At 38.3% G+C, this 23,809-nt stretch overlaps 2 protein-coding genes across 3 annotated transcripts; one reads left to right on the top strand and one right to left on the bottom strand.

Moving 5' to 3' along the window:
* The first annotated feature begins 5,590 nt into the window (after nt 1–5,590).
* ankra2 (ankyrin repeat, family A (RFXANK-like), 2) lies at nt 5,591–14,931 on the top strand. Its single transcript, XM_046839013.1, has 9 exons — nt 5,591–5,957; nt 6,142–6,403; nt 7,780–7,938; nt 8,149–8,214; nt 8,303–8,400; nt 10,030–10,155; nt 10,963–11,029; nt 11,118–11,198; nt 13,390–14,931. Exons 2-9 carry the CDS (start codon nt 6,148–6,150, stop codon nt 13,443–13,445), a joined length of 909 nt encoding a protein of 302 aa, XP_046694969.1. The 5' UTR covers nt 5,591–5,957; nt 6,142–6,147; the 3' UTR covers nt 13,446–14,931.
* On the bottom strand, nt 14,752–23,056 carry btf3 (basic transcription factor 3). Of its 2 annotated transcripts, none has more exons than XM_046839015.1 (6): nt 22,904–23,056; nt 20,542–20,610; nt 20,347–20,460; nt 17,782–17,983; nt 16,849–16,905; nt 14,752–15,099 (listed from the first exon to the last, which is right to left on the bottom strand). In XM_046839015.1, exons 2-6 carry the CDS (start codon nt 20,608–20,610, stop codon nt 15,053–15,055), a joined length of 489 nt encoding a protein of 162 aa, XP_046694971.1. In that variant the 5' UTR covers nt 22,904–23,056; the 3' UTR covers nt 14,752–15,052. The 2 variants fall into 2 exon arrangements, with proteins under 2 accessions (XP_046694971.1, XP_046694970.1); XM_046839014.1 differs by having other exon boundaries at nt 22,841–22,960.
* Nucleotides 23,057–23,809: the final 753 nt, after the last annotated feature.

Below are 23,809 nucleotides of genomic sequence, written 5' to 3'. Positions count from 1 at the left end.
AATGTTAGTATAGGCATGAAATAGATTGACTTCTAAGCACTCATGACATGCAAACCAAATATATATTTTTATGTTTAACTTTACCTTGCTTCAGTAGCTCGCTAACTGAGCTTTGTGTATGGTTTCTACTTTGCACTGACACATGAAACTCCTTCCATTAACATTAAATAATTATCTTCTTACGAAAAACCTCATGTCAACAATTGTTGCTTTTTCTTTATTAAATGTTTTAATAATGTTCATTTTCAGATGCGAATTACCTCAGAGCTGCACACCCAGAACACCTTCTAGTCAATCAGGTTAAAGAATTCACCATATTCACATTCCAGAATTAAGAAATGTGCTATGGACATTTTTGCTATTGCATTTATGCACAATTGCGTTTGACACTGTTTATCTTCAAAATTATTGGCACTATTTCGACATGCCCAAAACCACATAATATAAAAAATATTTAGCTGAATCTTTTGTGCTGTCTTCTTTGCATGCATTGTTTGCATTTATGAATTTTGTAAGTGACATGCACTTTATCGCCTATTTAACGGTGTATAGGTCCTGACAGGTCCTATTTTATTTTTATTTTTTTTACCTTTCCTGCAGCATGTGTAAATTACAGTAAATGGATCTTTTTTGCCCAGTCTGAGTCACTGATAACTATCTGAAACGATTCAATCGATTCAAATGATTCTGTCTCACCACATAATAAACCAATGTATTTTGAACTGCATTAAAGAAGTCTATGCCATGATTCAACCTCTAAGAGGGTCACTCAAAAAAACTCATGGGTAATCAAAAATGCATTTGGAAACTAAACAGGAAACTGGAGGGGAGCCAAGGCGAGTGCCCACCCTTCCTGTTTGCTCCTCAGAGAACTGGGCCATTTCCAGGGACCTCAGATCCCAGAAATTTACTGAAATTTCCACGGTGGAGAAATGGCTATGAATAAACCTGATATGTTAACACTGTCATCTAGAGGTGACTTATGGAATGACAGACTAAGAACCACCAGAAAATTCAGGTGGCAAATTTCGTATTCATTATTTTTAATGTTATGAAGACTCTATGTCTGACCATGTATTACCTGTGCAGGGAAAATTCCTCACATTATCATTTATTTTAGAGGCTTTTACAGAATATATTATCCCAAAAATATAATACGCCAAAGATAACAAGCTAAAACAAAGCAATGATTTATATATTCAAAACAATAGGCTATTAAGTCAAATTAAACTCAAACTGTCACCTTATAGTTGGACGAATACGCCTGTCTATCTGTGTATATCTTTGTATTTTGTTTGTATGTTTGTATATTATATCTTTGGAGGTAGCATTACATTTTCCCTTCAGTAGGAGACCCAAACTTGTTCCAGCATGACAATGCTCAGGTGCACCAAGCGAGATAGATGAAGGTATGGTTTACATGGGCTGGATTGGAAGATCTTGAGTGGTGTTATAGAGCTTGGACCTAAACCCTGTTGAACACCTTTGGGATGAATTGGAACACTGATTGCACTGCAGGCCTCTTCACCCTCGTACCTGCCTTTCTACAAAGAAAACTTCAAAATCTTGTGAAACATCTTCCAGAAGAGTAGAGGTCATAATAATAATAGTCAATGAAAGCAAAATGTGGAATAGGATGTTTAAAAAGAAAATATTTTTGTCCATATAGTGAATATATATATATATATATATATATATATATATATATATATATATATATATATATATATATATATATATATATATATATGTGTGTGTGTGTGTGTGTGTGTGTGTGTGTGTGTGTGTGTGTGTGTGTTTAATATATAATGCTAATATCTGAAAATAAAAATAGCCTACAAATATGACACTGTTTTAGAAATGAATGTAATATATCCACACACTGAGTCATACCTAATTAGGTCCATACACATATGACCCATACACAAAGGTTGTGATTTTCATTAATGAAAGAAATGCAAAAAAAAAACTTTACCCACAGTTACACCTCAGGCTTCCATATTTTGTTTTCTTGTTATATTTATTATGTGTATGTCTGACAGGCGTGTGTGTTCAGTAAATTATTTTGGTAATCATTTCATTTATGTAATATTTCTATCACATATGTATTATATGTATATATGTGTTTCTGTCTCAGTGTGTACAGCTGTCAAAGACCGTGGTGTGATTATTGACCCTAGTCTTTCCTTTGAGTCTCACGTGAATAATATCACCATCGCCTTCTTTCACCTTAGAAATATTGCTAAAATTAGAAATATGATGTCGTTACAGGATGCAGAAAAATTAGATCATGCTTTTGTTACATCTAGATTAGACTACTGTAATGCTTTACTGTCTGGGTGTTCAAATATGTGCATAAATAAGCTTCAGTTAGTTCAGAATGCAGCAGCAAGAGTCCTCACTAGATCTAAAAAATATGACCACATCACTCCTGTTTTAATCAGTCTACACTGGCTCCCAATCAAATCTCACATTGATTATAAAATACTACTACTGACGTATAAAGCACTTAACGGTCTCGTACCAGTATGATCCTTCATGCCTACTTAAATCAAAAGGTGCAGGCTATCTGTTGGTTCCTCAAATAATGAAAACTACAGCAGGAGGCAGATCTTTCTCTTATAAAGCCCCACAGTTATGGAACAGCCTTCCAATCAGTGTTCGGGACTCAGACACAGTGTCAGTGTTCAAGTCGAGGTTGAAAACATATTTATTTAGTCAAGCCTTTTATCAGTAGATTTGTTTCATAGGTAAAGGTGCAGATCTGGAGGGATCATGGATATAGAGTGTTTAGTGAACTGGGATATTTGGATGCTGTCATCCCCTCACTCTCACACGTTCACTCAGGTTTGTTGACGGCTGTTTGGTGGGTCGTCTCTTATCCCAGAGATCCCTCATGTCTGTGTTACCTTCTGGTTCTCCCTTTTAGTTATGCTGCTATAGCGAGTCTTGCTGGAGTCCAAACTGCACAGTGACATTAATTTTTATACAACAATAAGGACACTTAATGATCCATATCCTTCTCTTCCTGTCACCCCTTCTCTCTCTCTCTCTCTCTCTCTCTCTCTCTCTCTCTCTCTCTCTCTCTCTCTCTCACTCTCTCTTTGTCGAGCTGTCCTGAGGCTCCAGTGATCACTGTTCCTGCCCCTCTCCCCTCCGTGGATCTTCCCACTTCGTCCAGGCCTGCCTCTGGATAGTGTTCTCTTCGACTGGTGGCCAGTCTGTGCAGCTTGGGACGGTTTCTCATCAACGCCTTGGGTGGTTCCATGAAATTCCGGAGTAAGAATGGGCACTTTTGAGGATGGATTGGATTGTAGTTAATGTCAACAGTCTCCTACACTGAACTACTTTTCGCTTCTGATCATCATCACTGTACCCCACAACATCGTATATCTGCTATAAATGGACATTCGGTGCAACCCAGATGAGAATGGGTTCCCTCTTGAGTCTGGTTCCTCTCAAGGTTTCTTCCTTATGCCATCTCGGGGAGTTTTTCCTTGCCACAGTCGCCACCGGCTCGCTCATCAGGGATAAACTTACTTATAAAGAACATATTCACTTTTATTCACCACATTATCTGTGTAAAGCTGAACAAATAAAAATTAATTGAATTAAATATAAACCTGTTGCCTCATTCCATATTCCAAGTTTAGAAAATTTTTGCTATCCTGAAAGGTTCATCCTTAACAGTCAAAAGGGTTAACCAGAATGGTGTTACAGGAGAAAAAAAAAAAGATCTGGTGAGTGGTAGTTCTACAAAATGGAAACACCTTGTTAATCTAGACGGCTCAAGATAATGAGAATAACCACTTTTTAAACTCATAGTCAGCAGAGTAGCCCACTGAAACTGGACTAGTTGATATTAAGGGAATATAATTAACTGGTTTGATGATGCTTGAAGCTTCTCACTCTCCCACTCTCTCTTTGAACAGTTGCCTTCTGGATGGCGCTACAGACCTCTGTCCACCAGAACAGCCAGGCACAAAAACAGTTTTTTCCCGCAGGCTATACTCAGCATGAAAAATTAAATATTCATAGCCACACATTGTCCATCATAACTGTCACATTTGTACATAGAATCCAAATGGTCCATTTGTAAACTGAACACTTGTAAATAACAGCTGTACATTTATTTAACAACACTTTAACTCTGTATATATTGCATTTTTTAACTGTCTGGTTTACTATTCTGTTACATTATGTGTGTTCTTCTGCACTGGAATCTCCTGACACCAAGTCAAATTTCTTGTATGTGTAAGCATTCTTGGTAATAAAGCTATTTCTAAATCTGATTCTGATTCTTCTATGAGAAAGTCAGATTATGAAATCAGAATTTCATACTCAGTATCTGCTATCCATTAAGACAAACTGCCTGTCAACAGGCTATTGGGCTGGCTGGATGAGAGTCTATAGCAGTGGATGAGGAACTATAGCAGTTTGCCACAGGGAGTGTGTGAACTCAAGTGAAACAGCCTCGAAATGGTAGTGGGTTACATAGTTTAAAGGGGGCTTTTTTAACTGTCACATGTACATTACAGAACAGTGAAATTCTTTCTTCACATATCCCAGCGATGCTATGAAGTTGAGGTCAGAGCTCAGGGTCGGCCATGAGACAGCACCCTTGGAACACAGAGGGTTAAGAACCTTGCTCAAAGGGCCCAATAGTTGCAACTTTGCAATACTGGGGCCTGAATTCTGACCTTTCAATCAGTAACCCAGACCTGTAACCATCAAGCGACCACTTCTCCCAAAACCTACAAAATACTTTCTGAAATGAAAGCCGAAAAAAAAAGTCCAACTAAATCTAAATACATTTTCATTTCATTTTTTTCTAAACTAAATTTTAGAAAATGACATCAGTCCACAGCTCAAAATAAAAATAAAATACAAATCTCAAAGTCTCCTCAGGAAATGGCAAAGCTCTCTTTGTGTTTGGTTTTTTAAACTCAAAAAGAAGAACTGACAAAATGGCGACATCTGGTGAGTGAATAGAAGAAACAGATGAAAAATAAGACAAAAACGGTGAAAAACTAAGAGGTGGCATGTTTTTGTTTGTTTGTTTGTTTTTTTGTTTTGCACATATTGGTTTTTTTTGTACAAATTGAGCATTATTTGAATGCCACAGCCTTCGGGGTGTTGTTTTAGAGGTCACTGCATGACATTTGGTGGACATGGTAGTGCTATATTTTATTTTTGTGTTTTTTTGTATTTTACATTTTCATTTCTTTTTTTTAGTTACAGGTCTAGATCTAGGTAGCTAGCAAGATAGATCACAGAATACACAGTAAAGTGGGAAAATAATTAGTATATTCAATTATCCTGAAATGGCGTGGCATTTGAATACGGTCTGCATTTTTTTTAGCCCAATGATAGTCACCTTTTTTCACTTTATTTGACTAATAGATGGCATTAGTGGGCACATCACCAATATGGTCTGCTTGGATGCTTTAAAGTTTAAAGCCTTACGTCGACTGCTAGGGCTGCATCACGTGACACTATCTTCGCCTCTCGTGAAGAAAGACAGTGTCAGGTGCTTTACAAGCTGCTTTACACCACGCATGCGCACCAACAACACCTCCCTTCACCCCCCTCCTCTGGCGTATAGCACGCATGCGCGGTGCGGATTAAACTCCCTACCTAGCTCTATGTAAAGCGTTAGAAATGGTTATAAACCCTCAGTGTTTGGCATTAGTATGTTTAGTCGAACATTAAATTATATATAGATATATATATATACACAGATATATATATATATTCACCTTTAAAAAAAAGGTTTAAAACGAAAATAGTTAAGGCTAAACCATGTAACTGGCTATTTAGCTTAGCAGCAGAGATCCAGCTATGCCCAAGAAAACAGAACTGAACACTGTCATCTGATTCGACTGGTTTCTTGTTTGGAGCTTCTTGAGATTATAAAAAGTGTTTCTTGAAAGGAAATCTTGCTGAGAATGAATTAGGTATGTCATTTTTTTAATGACACTTCTTTATTTTATTGGAACTGAATGATTTCGATTATACGATGTTTATATGTGTCATGAACAAAACATGTATAAACGCTCGTGCTGGTTTTTTGTTTGTTATTCATTTATTTTACACTAAATTTTACACTCATTGATTTATCAGTATTTACCATCCCCACAGGACCACATGGCATCAGAGGAAATGGAGGGCATGTGCCCTCTGCCAGACATGACTACCATTAAAGTGGAACCTGCTGTCACTATTGGCACAGCGGAGGACGGCGGCTCGCAGAATGTGGCCATGGGCCCCAAATTCATCCTGCCCAACCGCTTTGACATGAACGTGTGCTCACGCTTTGTGAAATCTCTGAACGAGGAAGAGAGCAAGAACATCCAAGACCAGGTGAACTCTGACCTGGAGGTAGCCTCAGTCTTGTTTAAAGGTAAGATGTAAAAAGACCCAAATCTTGTGCTTCTGTGTTTATACACTACTGGTCAAAAGCATAGAAAATCTCTCATTTTTTACAAAAAATATCATTCATCAATTGAGCTTTTTTTTGGGATTTTGTCAAAGATTCCTCCCTTTTCAACAGTTAAAGCTTTGCAAAACTTCGCTGTCAATTGTTTGAGGTCATCTGGAGAAATCTCACCCCATGATTCTTGAAGCACCTCCCATAAGCTTAGACTGGCTTGATGGGCACTTTTGAGGGGGTTTAGATCATGAGATTGGGAAGACCAGTCCATTACAGATAGAATATCAGATGACTGCTTCCTCTCTCAGTAGTTTTTCTTTATTTGTTGTCAGCTTTGGGTCAATGTCCAGTTTCAGGAGGTGTCAGTCAAATACTATATTGAGGGTATTGCAAAATGGCCTGATGGTCTTCTTTGTTTACAATCCCTTCATTAATCATTTAGAAAATTTACTTTACACCACTGAAGCATCAGATTTTCTTCACCCTGTTTGACATAAATTCATCATTGTCTTCTTTGTCTTCCAGACAACTCAAACTTAGATACTTCTGTCTATAACAGTTTTTTCCAATCTTTGTACATCCACTGTCTGTCTCCTTTGGCTAATTTTAATCACCTCAGACATGATTTATTTCTTTGAAACTCTGGTCTGTTGACGCTCAGATGGCAGGTTTGCAGATAATCATTCAATGAAGCTGAGAATCGAGAACCAAAGTGATATCTAGAATTAAAATCCTCTTTATTGCCAAGTTTCACGGGATGCATGTACATCAAATGTGTCCTTATGTGCAGGTGCCAAAAAAATATGTAAATAGAAACTAAAAAAATTTAATAGTAAAGTAGTGAGTCAAGACATTATCTATGCAGGGTATATAAAGCGAGGCAGTGCAAATGATAATCGTTTCCAAATAAGTCCAGAGGTGCATTGTTGCAGTACGGTAGTCCTTGTTGAATGCGTTAATGTAATGCATACGAGATGACAGTGTGAGGTTTACATTAATGTTTATGGAGGCAGGTCAGAAATGATGGTGGGTCCTTGGTATTGTTGACCAGGTCAGTTGTGGATGGAAAGCAGCTGATTTTGATTGGTAACATAAAAGCTGCTTCGCACATACATGCTTTTTACTTTTTTTAACACTCGATATTACATAAGGTGATTGTTTGCGGACACAATTATAGCATAGAAGAGATTAAGTGTAGCTGTGTTTGCTGTACAGGATCTTTCATCATTCAGAAGCCCTTTTGACCGGAGTTTATTCATCCACTCGAGATTTGATAGAGGAACCTTCCGGGTATCATGCAGTCCTTTGTTTTGTTTAATGGACAGAGTTTTTCTTTCTCCTTGCAGCGGAATGCAACATTCAGACCTCTCCATCTCCTGGGATCCAGGTCAGACACGTATACACACCTTCCACCACCAAGCACTTCTCTCCGATCAAGCAGTCTACCACTCTTACCAATAAGCACCGTGGCAACGAGGTCTCCTCCACTCCGCTGCTTGTCCACTGTGAGCCGAACTCCTTTTCTTCTTTGCTGATCAACCATACTGGAGTTATATGCAATTTTTCAGTGTATCTGGACTCACAAGATATATATATATATATATATATATATATATAAACAACTGAGTGCGAATTGAGATGCAGATTTTACATTTGTTGCCCAGTATACTGAAAAGTAAACATTTTGTTTTGTTTGTTGATTGTTTTTTTTCCAGCTCTGTCCATTCACCAGCTTGCAGCTCAAGGAGAAATGATATACTTAGCGAGTCGAATAGAACAAGGTAAGTCTCCATAATCTTATAGAACCGAGTCCTTTTTCAGGTGTTGCAATGATTTTCACCGGTTTGGTTTTGTCCCTTCACGAACCAGAGGCAGCAATAAACCTCCAGGATGAAGAGGGTTTTACACCACTAATGTGGGCTGCAGCTCATGGTCAGATTGCTGTGGTGGAGTTTCTACTCCAGACTGTAAGTGCCACGACTTTTATTCTTTAAACATACACAAAATCAGCAAACGTTGACCATGTGTGGTTTTTGTGTAAATGAACACATTCTCATGTTTAAAAATAATTATCACACAGATGCCATCCATGAAATTATTTAGATTAATCCCAGATGAAGACCAGCTGTTTCTGTAGGATTTTCTGCATCCTCTTGGTTTTGAGCTAATGAAGATACTGAATAAAAGAATTATAAAAACTTTAGAGGTATCATCATAAAACAGTGGTCCCCAACCCTCGGTCCGCGGGCCGGCACCAGTCCGTGGTTCAATCGGTACCGGGCCACACAGAAAGAATACATCAATTACATTATTTATTTATTATCTGACTTTGAACGATGTTTTATTTTGGTAAATTACCAAAATATTCTCTCTGCCACATCTGTCTGACTCGCTCTTGATGCATGTCCTCCATCCACTACCTTCTTAAAGGGGCTGCTCCGGCCGCTAACACACTACATTACCGCTAAATAAAAAAACCCCAAGTGAGCACAATGAACAAAAAACAACACAGTGGATTTACGTTTATTATTATATTTAGAAAATACCAGTTTTTATGCCAGTCATATCATTTTATTTTGTTGTATTTATCCACCACACCTTAAAGGTCGGTCCGTGAAAATATTGTCTGATATTAAACCGGTCCGTGGCGCAAAAAAGGTTGGGGACCTCGGTGTCAAAACACCAAAGGCCATCATTAAGACATGGAGAAAATTAAGAATTACAGTGCCATGACCAAGAACAAGGCACCCCTCCAAAATGCACATCGAGAGGGCTGCAGGAAAATCTGAGAACTACTGATCGCTCTGTACACCCTAATCCCTTATATTTGTCACATGTCTGGACTGTAGAATCGGCTGACTCATTCTAAAACACCCACAACCATGTGACAAAATGCATTTTGGTCTAATGAGAAGAATTTCTTTCTGAATGGCCGTGTCCCAAATAAACAACGCAATTGTTTTTTTTTTTTTTTTTTATGTGAATGTTTTCGAATGACCTAGTCAAAGAGCCAAGACCTGAATCCAGCAAGATATTTGTGACCTGAAGAGATGGACAGATGTCTTTACGATTTCATAGGTCTAGAATGTGTTAGCAAAATAAACAGTGGGAAATATTTGCCAAACCATCTAGAGAAGTACCAGTGCCAATTGGAAACCCCCACTTCATGTGGAGTTTGGACACTGGACCTCCTTGAGTGTTTAAATGCTCTATGATTATCGCAAATATTGAGTTGCCCAGTAGCTCACAAATGACCACAAATGACTGTATAAGACTGTAGAAAGAACATTACTCATAATCTTATACTCCAGTGCTCATGTTAGTTCTCACTCTCCAGTGTTCTGTATTGTTTAAAGACTATAATCACACTCTTGATGTCACCCAAATGAGGATGGGTTCCCCTTTTGAGTCTGGTTCCTCTAAAGGTTTCTTCCTCATAACATCTAAGGGAGTTTCTTGCCACAGTCGCCACGGCTGCTCATCAGGGATAAATACACACCATTCACCTTAACTGTTAAATTCTGTAAAGCTGCTTTGAGACAATGTCTGTTGTGAAAAGAGCTATAGAAATAATCTTGACTTTTTATTCTTTTCAGGGTGCTGACCCCCACATTCTGGCTAAAGGAAGAGAAAGCGCATTATCCTTGGCCTGCAGTAAAGGCTACACAGACATCGTCAGAATGCTCATTGAATGTGGCGTAAATGTCAATGAATACGACTGGGTACGAAACAGTGCACTTTGTACAAAATCAGAGAAAGAACTACACCAAAATTTAGTGCAGTATTGCTTTCAGATTTAAATGAATTCAAACCGCGTTAACTGAAAACGTACGTGGCTGTCTAAGAGAACTGCGTCTGTAATTTTTCAGCATTTAGCTACATAGTAAAGTCATACCATCTTCGAATTTGCTTTGGCAAACCCATGTGAGAAACAATTGAATGCAAATTAAGGCAGGTATTTAACTATAATCTGATTTAAATTACATTTAAAGTATTCAATTCTTTTGTTGACTTTAGCCCAAGTACGAAAATAGTGTAAATCTAGTTTACAGCCAAATAATTCTTTTAAAGAGCTGTGAGATTAGATAGCTATAGAGGTTGACCGAAAGTATGTTTTACTGATACCGATAGCTAGGTTAATTAGTACTTGCCAATAACCGATTAATCAACTAACAGTTTTGGGATAAAATGAATACTGGATTAAAAAAAAAAACCATAACCCTCCATGTAAAATAGTACTGATGTTTATAAAAAAACAAAAAGTCATAAAAATGTGCAAAAAAACTAATCTAATTAATAAATTATAAATATAATATAGCGCCCTCCGTGTGCTCTCTGTGCCGCATGCAGTCATGCGTGTTAAAAAAAAAAAACCAGCACGTGGCGACAGTGATTCACCTCTACAGGCCACTCTCGTAATAACAGTATGGATTTTTGCTGAAACAGTGCACAAACGTCAGTGCTGTTCCAGCAATCAACTATCTAGACAGCTGTATTACTATATTAATGTTACTATAATCTTGTCACAGAATGGAGGAGCTCCTATACTCTATGCGGTTCACGGGAACCATGTCCGCTGTGTGGAAATACTCCTGGGTAAGAAAGCAATACCGTGAACTTGAACCAAGTTTGTGTCAGTAGAAATGATCCCTCTATCATCGCTTGTCATCATCTCTTTAATCAGAGAACGGAGCTGACCCAACCATGGAGTCCGACTCGGGTTTTAACGCGATGGACATGGCAGTCGCAATGGGCCATAGACATGGTAAGGACAATTTCAAGCCGAAGTACACAATATGAGGCTCAGTTGACATACAATCGTATGGCTTGTATACAATGTGACGGGATTTCAGATTTCAGGCAAAGGCATTAAGCTTTACGTTTATATTTAGGAAGGAATCATTTCTTGATTGTGCATCAGTTATTTCTTACCATTACCTTGGATATCTGTATCTACTGAGTTTGGACAATGAAACTTAAACACCTGATTTTAGATCACAACAATTTAGTATGGTGTAGCACACCTTTGGAGTCAATACAGCATCAATTTGTCTTGGGATTGACAGATTCAAAGTCTAAACAATGGCCAGGGGTTTTAAACCTTTCCTTTGAAGTGCCCAAAGTGGTCCAGTAATGTTCAGATCTGATGACACTGCAGACATGGGAAAAGTTTCAACTTCACTTTCAGGGTACAGTTCGAACCTTGGGGTACACCCGGCCCTCCAAAATAGTTTGGTAGTCCCTGAGAGTGGGTCTAGTGAATGCTGTGATCTATGCCTCATGCTGCAGTCTGGGTGTGCAACAGTCTTGGTGGTTAAATGTTTTGCTGCTTCTTCATACCGTAACCCTCCAAAATGTAGCATAAACAGTGAAGTGGGACTCATTAGAAAAGAATGCATGTTTCATAAAGTCCACAACCCAATATTTCCACTGCTGACCCCACTGAAACTGACGATGACTCACGTTTGACTACAGCAGCCCAACAATTAATAACTGACTCTGTGAAGCTCCTGAGAAATGATTTTGGTGGTAACAGAAGAGTCTTCATTTTGTGGATTTAGGTTTTTTTTTGGATACACTTTCAGTTAGTACCCAGACATCCTTTTCACTAGAGGTCGGCCGATATGGGTTTTTCTCTGCCAGATGCCAATTTCTTTTAATTAATTTTTTCCCCTACTTTTCATAAAATCTAACACTTAATAAACAAGAAATAATGGAGAAAATTGTTAAAATCAAACTTATTAAAAAGGACACGCCTCGATTTTTAATCAATCAGTGCACTTGTTACCAGGTTTTGGTCCCCATGCCCACCTGTAGCCTAAACTACAGCTGGTTAAAGAATTCCAAAAGGTTACTCATTCTCCCTCCAAGTGTAGCATCATATTATACCAATGAAACATATAAGGATAGAATTGAAAACAAATGTAAGACCCTAAAGCCCGGGACACTCCAAGCTGACAGTCGACCGTCGGGGAATGACAGATGGGTTTTTGAGCGTCAGTCGGCTTTATATATTTTTTACGCAACCTCGTTTGTCATCCTTGCGCTTGTCTTTGCAACTTAGCAGACATGATTGCAAAAAACTACACGCACGACGTAATGATCTCGCTTGATCTAAACTGAATTGCTTTATATATTCACGGTTTTAGCTTTTCCGGTTCCACTGTTTGGATACGGAATGCAGACTACTGCCACCTGCTGGTATGGGAAAGTTACGTCTCTCGCGCAAGTGCAGAACGTACACGCACAGTTTGTGCTGCAAATTAGGCAGATTATTATCTGACACCAGTCGTCCGATGCCGATTAATCAGAAAATGCGATTTTTCTGTTCTTATCTGTAAATACTTTCCTGAAGTATTTACGTTTGAGGAGACTTTTACTTCACTACATTACAATGTCAAATATTTTACTTTTTATAAAATTTTGCTAATTCAGTCATTCCTTTTGTATTTATGAGTGGTATATGAGAGCAAGTCGCCAATCAGGGTCGAGCGTACGCTCTGTTTTAAACTTGTTTTGATTGGTGACTTATTACCAACATACTGTTCTGCGTCAGTTCAACGGCAAGCAGGACATTTTGAGAGGAATAAATAATGGAAGAAACTGTAACTTGCCACAACAAATGTGATCTTATTTGCATGATTTTTTTTAAGTAGTTAAAAAGGTGGTTTTGGGTTCATGGTAATTGTAATAGATACCAATTAGTGCTTGACTCATTAATATCATTCTATTAATAGATCAGTGTCTTTTTATATTAACTGAGTTGATTTAAGCAAAGTCTTGACACATGATAATCGTACATTACAGCCAAAATAATTCATTCTAATGTGGACACAAGTCCATTCGAAAGCAAATACTGTACTTTTACTCAAGTTAAAGTTTAAAGGGAGCACTTTTACAATTTACAGCAGTCACGTTGCATCTGAATGTGGTCGCTCTGTACATGTGCTTTACAGTTCAGCAGGTGATGGAAGCACATCTCCTCAGGCTGCTGCAGGGAATCAAAGAGTGACACCAACTAGTGAAGAAAAACCCAGAGGTGCAAAAAGGACACGTATTGAAGACTATATTATTACTGTGGAAGTCTTTTAGAGAAAACCGACAAAAGTTGTGCATGTTTACATTAGTTTGAAATGACAGAAGCTAATTTGAATCTTCCATTTATCCTTTTTTTTTTTTTTTTTAAACCATTGTGGTGTGAACTTGTGTACTGTGGATATTTATTTAGTGATGTGTAAAATTGTAGTGTGTGCACCTGTTCAAGGTTTTTCTATGAAATAACTGTTCGTAAATAAAGTTCAACAGGCAAAACAATAGAATGCACTTGATCTTTATGGAAATCCCACACTGAATATTCCACAATTAAGTTAGAGAGACAAGAGTCTTTTACTTGTCACATGTACATTACAGCACAGTGAAACGCTTTCTTCGCCTATCCCAGTGGGGTTAGGAAGCTGGGGTCCGGGTACAGAGGTTTAAGGGCTTGCTCAGGGGCTCATCAGGGGCAGCTTGGCAATTCTAGTGTTTGAACCCCCAAACCTTCAATCAGTAAACCAGACCCCAAAACCACTGGGCGACCACTAGCACTGTGGAGCATACAGAGTATTAAAGTAAAATTTGCCAAGGAGTTTTCTACAGAGCCTGAACACCTTTGGGATGGACAACAGGATCGAAGCTAAGACTGATCACCCACCATCACTACCGGACCTTTCTAATGCTTTTGTAGGTGCATGAGCACACATCCTGATCCAAATCACATTCTATTTAATCTAGCCTAAAGCCTCTCCAGAAGCGTGGTGATTATGGATGCAATGGTCAGGTGCCCACAATCTAGATCTATTTGTTGGTGTTGGGCAACAGTCATCTTTGCTTTGCATTGAACCTAAATAAATCAATAATTTACAGTGTGAATGAGATTGTGTGAACTTTTTCTAAAAATAGTTTTAAATGTAGTACTCAAGCGTAATTCAATTCAACCTGGCTTTACCCTGTGCTATTTTTACCCACATTTATAAAGAGACCGTGTTGATGCTTTATTACTTGGCTACGTTCTGGATTTGGATAAGATTTGGTTCGGATCATCTTATGTAGTGTGTATACAAAAAAACCCTCAAATTTGTATGTAATTTGTATTTAACTGTAATTTAACCAAATTTTTTTTTTTTTTTACACTGGAAGGAAAAACTCACAAAGCAAACTAAAGCTGCTCATTTAGTTACAATGGACCATAAATATTTACTCAGAAGCTACACAGGAAAATGTTTTATTTTTTCAGAAAACTAATGTTAAGGGGAAAAAAAGATGACAGGACAGCAAAGTATTTATTAAGCTCATCAATAGCAAATGTTTATTTCCAGATGTGGGTTTCAGCTAGATTGCAAAGGAGAGTCTCAGTAACGAAGAGATGGGCAGGGTGCTCTGGGATTCGCACACACTCACCATGACACTTCTCACACACTCAGCCTAGGCACAGGGGGAACACAGCAGTGCATGAGAGAGAAAAAAATTGGAGTTTGCAGTATATTAAAAAAAAAAAAAAATTGTTTCGAGTGGGGGGAAGAGGGAGTCCCACATGGCCCAGCTGAGTTTGGAGAATCTGAACGTCTGTCTCTCCTCGACTTAGTTCGCCTCATCCTTTGAAGCCTCGTCGAAATTCTCCACAAGATCTGCAAACAACGTAAATGTACAAATTAAGAACGTTTGCCTGGATGAAGGACAAAAGTTTTGGAGATAGTCAATAAAAAATAAAAAAAAGGGTCTGGTTACATTCTATAGTTTGCCCTATTCTATTGTGGCCCAAAAATATTACAATGAAATTGGTATAAAAAGCGAACGATTAAACCGTGCATAAGTACCTTCCACAAGGCCACTCGTCATGCAGTGTGTGTGTGTGCGCTTGGGAAAATCCTTTGACTTTGGGTCTGATTTTCCCTCCCCATATATCTCACCCAGAGGTCGATTTACATTATTTACATTTCAACATTTTTAATCAAGTCTGATTGCCATCAAAAGTGGGGGGGGAGGGAAGTGCGGGGGTGCGCAAAGAGTTTGTGAAAAAAGAAAGAGGCATCAAACATTTGAACCCCCAGTATCTTGTTACAAACCGCACTGACAGGCTGCATGGAAGTGTCCAAAAACCGTAAATCACAACCCAAATCTTCACTGGGTACAGAAACACTCAGCTAGGCAGGGTTAGACATCTTTATGAAGACTGACTGACAAAAAGAGAGTGTGTGCCTCAAGACAGCCAGGGTAAGGTTACAAAGTAAATAAACTTGTGGCGTTTTTTTAAATACATTTAATTTCTTATTTTTGTCCAACTGATTTTTCCATATAATTTTTTCCCCCCAGACTTCTGCCAATTCACCACACTTAAACAGCTGGAGCGCTTATTCACTAATCAACAGATTCCAGATCCAATATTTCAATACGAAACTACCCGAATAGTGGAACTTATTTTCGAATCACCTAGAATTCATAGCACGTACAACACTTTAATGAACATTTCTCAACTTGTGCGCCTTGCTGCCTGAACATGTCCTAGACTGCAAGTGATTATCTGAATCACACGCTACTACTGCAGTCTAACTATGCAGTTAATAAGCAGAATAATTTGCTCTTCGAATGAGTGAATACAAATCACAGAATTCAGTTTTGAAATGCTCATGTTGACGGTAAAGGTCAACTTGATCAGGCCAAACTTAGGTGTCAATCAGAAAAATGAAAACAGTTTCACAAGCTTGAAGTTTGACACTGAAAGACACAGAGGGAAAAAAGAGGAGGAGGGGGGGTGTCAAAGTTACTGGTAGAAAAATAGATGAATAGAATATATAAAAGAGTGGATCAAACAGACTTGAAATATGGAGACAGAATGTGTGTACTAGTGGTAAAATTGATAGAGATGGAAGGTGGCAGTGTGTGGGTTTGATGTAGATGAATGGAAAAGTGTGTTACAGGAGAACTAAGTAAAAGGGAGAGAATAAGGGCTTCAGCACAGCTGTGAGGCTGTATCATTACTCATTTTGGGAAACTTGCAAGCCAGATAAGGTATTAGTTTAAGTATAAATGCTGTTCGATCAGTTAACAGTCCAAACGGCTCTGCAGAGTTTGGAAATTGTAGCTGGGAAGCTTCAGGAATTATAACAGTGCAAGTAGATCAATAGAAGCCAACGACTGATCAGTCAGAAAAGGCGAAAGAAAGTTTGGTTTATGTAGGTCTTACAGGAGGAGGAGGAGCTTAAACAGCAAAAGAGAATGGCTGATCAGATCTGATCACTCAGCTTACAAAACACGTCTTCATGCATGTGATCCACAAATAATGACAATGATTAAGTGAGTAAGGAAGAAAGCAGAATCCTGTATCAAGACATTTTACAAAACTCATCTTAGCAATACAAAACAAAAAAAAGACTTGCCTGGAACTTCATCATCATCTTCCTCTCCTGTTGCCACGGGTGCTTTTCCATCACCAGCTGCAATAAAACAAGATATATGGTTAAGGATTACAGCACATCTGAAACCAATGGCATTGACCAGACGTGTACAATATTAAATATACACTTAAACACTGATATTTTAAACTCCTTTAAAGGCAGCTGTCTTGTGGCAAATGCCAAAGTCCAACCCCCTTTACACACCTGTTTACAAACCTCCCTACAGACAGCATGTTCACGCACCAGCGCAAAAATCAGTATCTAAAATAAGACCATGTGGGAGGGAGAAATGCTTTCCAAGCTTTACAATATTAAAAAGGTACAAATGCTAAAGTAAGAAACTGCTTCATCAGCATTACTTCTTATTTCTACAAGAGAATTCGACGAGACAAAGACTTTATTCATTGCTTCATATTTTGAAAACTTTCCTTGATTTAATTCAATTCATTTGTATAGCGCTGTTAACAATGAACATTGTCTCAAAGCAGCTTTACCCAGATAATGTGGTGATTGTATTTAAAAACTGTACATAGACCTACATTGTGAGTGTGCAATAATGAGACATTTTCTCCCAGTACATTAAAGCTTGCCAGAGTCTTCCATGATTCATAAAAGTGATCTAGCATTTCAGGTAGACGTTTGAGGCGGAGGTATTCATTCAAATTAACGACTAATAAACAATCATCTGGATCACAGCATGTTTGGGATCCTGAGAGGACTTGATCCTGCATTATATCCTTACACTATCCTGAAACTGAAGCTCCTGTACTCCTTCAACTCCATCTCTTCGAACCACTGGTTTTAGGAATTCATTCAGAACATTATTTCACAGTCTGCAAGCTGTTAAGATGGACGTGGATAATGAAATGTTATCCTCGTCTTAAACTGCAACGTAAGAACGAGTAAAAGCGGCACCTTGTTTGGGCAGGGCCTCGGCGAGCTTCCTCAGACTGGTCAAGCTGTCGGCACCGAGCTGATTGAGGATGGAAGGCAGCATCTCCGTGAGCTGCTTGGTCTCGGCATGGCCTGTGATGGTGAAGGTGTTGGCTGCCAGTGAAGCCTGCACTTTGGGATTGTTGAAATGGATCACTGTTCCTTGGTTTGTAAACATGTTTACCTGCAATGGCAGAGCAATGATCAGAATGGACACGGCTAATAATGCAATCAGACATCCAATTACTCGATGAATCAAATCTGAAAGATCTGATCCATGTCCGATATCACAGTCAAAACTGGAGTTTACTGACTTGCTGGTGAAATGACGAACCCTAGTACCTGTTATATAAACCCACAGTCAGTTTGCTTGCAGCAGTAATCGCAACCAATCAAAATGTCAAGTGTCCCAATTCTTTCATCTTAGTGAAAAGGTGCGTATACCGTAATTTCCGGACTATAAAGCGCACCCATATATAAGCCACACCCACTGAATTTGACGAAAAAAATTATTTTTAACATAAATAAGCCGCACCTGTCAATAAGCCGCAGGTGTCTACACTGAAACTAATGAACTTTACACAGGCTTTAATGAAAGACACTAAATGCAATATGTTGCGCTTCTATTAGGAGCATAGCGGTATTTTGGGAAAAGCCTGCCACTGCATTCATCCGGTATTACTGCGTGTGTGGAGACTGAGGATTATGTCCTTATTATTTTCTGATGCTCATTTCTAAGTTTCTTTGACTAACCCGTAATGCTGTTGCTAAGAAAAATAAAGCACGAGTTTTGGAAACCCGTCTGTACTTATGAGATTTCTGTTGAAACTGGAGTTTTAAGTCCGAAAAAGCTTCTAGTCCGAAAAATACGGTAGATTGACAAACTAGATCCTATAACTAAACTAAATCATGTCATTTTAAGCTGTAAACACATTCTACACCCTATATGGTTTGACAAGTATTTTTTTTTTAATGACAGAAAATGATTAGTACTACATTCTACATCTAGATCAGTATAAATTCTTGTCTTCTCGGAAATGTCTTATGCCGCTTTTAAAGAGTTAAAAAAAAAGTTCTTTTTACACCGCAAATCCTGTTCAAACATTTAATAATGTTTTCTGCCACCTTACTGAATAAATGCTCGTCATTCTGGCTCTAGTCTTTGCAACTTGCTTGCTTTAGATATATACAGTTCTAGCTCTTCCGGTTTCACTATTAGGATGGCGAATACAGACTACTGCCACCTGCTGGTATGAGTAATTTTCTCTCAAGCAAGCGCAAAACTTACACGGACGATTTGGTGTCTCAGATGCGCCTACCTAACAATCGGCCTTATTTGCTGTCTCAGATGCGCCTACCTAACAATCGGCCTTATTTGCAGCACAAGCAGCCGATGCCGATTAATTATGAAAAATAAAAAAAGGCAAGAATTGGCCGGCCAAACAATTGGTCGACCTCTACTATGTAATGCTGCTTATCACCCAGGAAAGACTGCATGTACACATGTACACACTTGATCTAGAGTGGAAAGCGTTTAAAATATAGATGACTGCGCTTCACTCATATGCCTTTACTTAGTAACCTGGCAAGATGATGGTATGTGAGTGTGTTATTATATATTAAGGTTCAGATGTTCCTGCGTACATTCGCACTGCTTCCACGTTACCCATGTTGTCCGTAGTTACGTGGATTTACAAACATAACAGTATAGGGTTGTAACAATTCCGCAAGTAACTCGATTCCACAAATGTGTAGTTAAAAGGACTAAACGAAACATTCGGTAAGTCTATTTAAGTACACAAGGATCACTGCGTTTCCCCACGGACCATTATTACTGACGCACCACCCGCTAAACTGTGGAGCGAGTACACAAAAAACTGACAGAATGAAAAATGGAGGAACAGGAAGAAAAACAACGAGGGCTGAGGAGAAGATTCTCATGTACACCCTTTTCCGACACATTAAACAAAAAGTTTGCCTAAATCTCTGCAAGTTTTTCTCTCACAATGCCGACTTTTTTTTTTTTAATGCTAATCGTGCAGCATGTAGTACCAGCTCGCTTTACACATTTTAAATTAAATGGGCTACAATCAATAGAATCGCATGGTATTAAACAAAGCCTCCGCTCCCTGGAGAGAACTCTGTCTAACAATCAGCTCCGGAGGAGACAGAACAAGACAGATAATGCAGAAGCCTCGATCAAAAATAAATAAATAAAATAAAAATAAATAAATAAAGTTCTATAAAGCAACCACGTATAACCTGTCAAATTCTAGTGTCCTCACTTTTTTGGAAACTTTCACTGAAGTACAATTTCTACATTAGGCTTGTTAGTGAAAACTGTAATAGTTTGGTATTTTTTTCCCAAATCATTCACAGTTGTGTGTGTGTGTGTGTGTGTGTGTGTGTGTGTGTGTAAGAAAGAATTCCTACAAAAGTAAAAATGCACAACCACAAAGAAATAAATAACCCTGATATTCCCATAAATAAAAAACAGAACAAATTCCTTAAAACAGACTGGATTAGAGAGAAAGAAGAAATATTTACCTCCTCAATGCCAGATATGTTATTGACACCCAACTTTTTCAGGGAAAACTGAAGTTTCTTGTCATCTGCGGTTGCAGTTCTGTGAACAACCTTCTTCTTTCTGCGTGCAGTGCCCTAAACAAAACCATGACCAAAATTATTTCACATAACCAAACTCCGTTTTTGAATCCGATTGTTAATAAAACAGTGTCTTACCTTTCCACCAATGCGGACTTGTGCCTGCAGTTTGGCTAATTTTTCCTGGTTCATTATTGTCTCTTTCATCTGCAAGACAGAGTTGCAGTGTTTATGTAGAGTATGCGTTCTCAAACTATTTAACTGTGAATAAATGTTCCCTGAAGCACAAAAGCATAGATAAAGTTTGAGAACAAACCAATCGACTGACCTCACATCACAGCTGATTTCATTACTATGCAAATATTAGACTGGGACCAAAAACTATACTACTTATTACAAAAAAATATCAATATTCTGCTTATACACACACATGGCATTGTTTAATTTATGCACATCTGATTGGTCAAAATATGCACTTAAATGTATTTAACAGAAGCTTAGATAGTGTGTTAGACATAACTAAAGAAATATTTGATTTTAATGTCTTGTGTAAGATTTAAGTAACAGCTCCTTCACATGGACTTGTAAAGCCGTGTCTCTAAAAACCTTCAAAAATTTGTTTTAGTAGTCAAACAGACATATTCTTATTTATATGTAGCTTTCCGTATATTCTGTGGAAGCAGACTCTGGTTAAAGCAAAGGCAACTGACCTTACCTAAACGTCACCCTGAAATAAAGAAAAGTTATTTGAACGTTTTAATCGGTTTATAATTCGTAAATTTGGAGTGTCCAACATACATGCCTATACGAGATGTTACTATAGACTGAGCAGATGTCAGCATCCCAGTTTGCCTGCTGCCCACCCTACATAGTGCCCATGATAAGAATTAGTGCAAATATCTCACACGAATGCCAGGATGCTCTACTATTTATGATAAAGAAATAATGTTGATTTACAGAACCTTACAGCTAAAACTATATAATTCCAAGCATGAGGGATGTGAACTTTTGCACCAGTCACAATTTTACATTTACACACATGGCATTTGGGAGACACCCTTATCCTGGGTGACCATTATCCTGTTTATACAACTTGAGGGTTATGGACCTTGCTCAAGGGCCCACAGTGGAACCCAGCTTTCCAACATTACCATATGAACGCCTACTAAGTGTAACCTCTGTGATGCGTCTTTATTATTTAAGCGTGATATCAAATCTCCCTGCGACTGGCAAACCTCCAGCAATAACCAATGTTGTATTTTGGACAGGTGAAAATGAAATATCGGAAGTTTTAAAGTATACAACAAATGTCGAAATATACAGAAAATAGTGCATTAATATAAAACCTGCCATTCACGTTCCTGCCGGAACTACTTCCCGAACTCAAAATTCATGCGCGCCTTCCAGCCAATCAGATTCGAGAATTCACCCGTGCCGTGGTATAAATACTGCTATAAACACGTGAAGAGGAACGTATGTCTTGTATCATTAATAATCAAATAAACAAACCAGAATCTTGTTTTCCCACTTAAATCAATTTTATATTTTGTGGCGGTATAAAAGAAATAAACCCTAATCCTATTGTTACCGGAAGTTTATCCAAATGAGAAATAAATACACTGCCTCAGCACGTCCTGATTTATTTCCATTCATTAATTTATTCTGTTACATTTTACTCTTGTAAAAATCTGTTAGCATCGATGAACAATGACAGCTAGACGAGGTGCAGGTCCATGTGCCAACTTCCTAACAAACCACGCTGGTGTAAAACTTGTCCGGCTCCAGGCTGAAGAGTTAAAGGGGTGCGGTCTAAAAAAAAAAAAAAACCTAACGTTTATAATTTAACCTTCTAATTACCTTGGGTAAATAAACAAAAAAAAGATAAACAATATATTTTTGGGTGAATAATTAAATAAATAATTTTAATTTATACATTAAAACTGAAGTGTAAAGGCCCAAGTTAACGCTAAGCCGCAGTCTGGGCCGTAAAACCAGTACAACAACCTATTTATTTTTATTTTGATGTTAAAAGCAAATAATGATCCAAAAATCTTAAACAAATGTAAAAAAAAAAAAAAAAGTGGTGGTTTGGTTCCGTAAGAATAAAAAGGAAAGTCTTGTTAGCATAGTAGTTACTTCGTATCTTCCAAAACCTGATAAAAACAAAGTTGTTGTGATTAACTATAAAAAATGTGTATAACATTTTTATTCTGCTTATATAAGGAAAAGTCTATATACATGACTATCCTGCTTTTAAAACCCGTTCTAGCTGTGAAATCCTCTCTCTACACGCCGACATTCGTGAGCATCAGTACGGGCTTTGGGGCCTGTCAGTCCGCCAGCCTCGCGTCCCACAAACCCGTACAGACTGCGAATGTTTCCGAGGAAGATCCATGCGAAATCGCGGCCGGACTGCTACATGAGATACTTAATTTACCTTGGAGCTCGGAGCTGGAAGTGTCTGTGCAGGAAAGAGAGTATTTTAGATCTCCGGACTGACCTGCACGCTAGCAGCAAACACACGCGGAGAGCAAGATGGACGCGAAAGAGAGAGGACGGAAGTGACGTCAGGCTTGAAATGCACCACAGCGGGCTGACGGCCAAGAATAGTTAGTGTGAGAGGAGTGGAGTAGAGTGTGTTATGTGGAGCTTTATTTACACGATTCTGTTCAAACACACGCACTATTTCTCTATTACGAGAGAAAATTGTATGAATAAAGACAGATATAAACGTGACCAAGACAAACAGACCTACAGAGTCTTTATGTGGATAGTTTACTCAGTACAAGACTTTTACACTGAAAGTTTGAGGAAAACAGTTGTTATAATTCTGATTCTTTTGTTACTGTTTGCTTTCAGTTTATTTTTATAGGACACATTGTTCAGTATGTTTAGGATTTATCCCTGGAATTTACTCTTTATACACAAGAAAAGGCAGTGTTGCATTGTTAATTCTTTTACACACACACACACACACACACACACACACACACGGCCCTGTGTTTTGCAGTGGAGGAATAGCATGACAAGAGACTGAACAAGCACCAGCCTGTGTGGACAAAAATGGTGGAATACTGCTGATGTTGTAGAGAAGGAACCGACAAGAACCAGTCACATTAGCAACATGTGAGGAGAAGGACAGTCGATTGTCCATTGTTACCCGAGAATTCAAGTGGTGGCTGAAGGAAACAGCAGAGAAGTGTGAGAGTTATTCTGAAATCATGACCTGGAGACGTGGAGATGAATCACCTGGGAGGACCAGCAGTTTAGTTTTGCTGGGGTTGAGTTTTAGTTGATGTGCCAGGATTTAATGATGCTCTGTGAGAAGATTAGGTTTTAGAAAAAAAAAGCCAATCTATACTGTGATACTGATACTGTGACCAGAATAAGATTTCACAGCAAAAAG

This window comes from Silurus meridionalis, chromosome 25 (assembly GCF_014805685.1).
Source record: "Silurus meridionalis isolate SWU-2019-XX chromosome 25, ASM1480568v1, whole genome shotgun sequence".
Taxonomy (NCBI): Eukaryota; Metazoa; Chordata; class Actinopteri; order Siluriformes; family Siluridae; genus Silurus; species Silurus meridionalis.
This window is presented reverse-complemented; position numbering and strand designations above follow the sequence as displayed.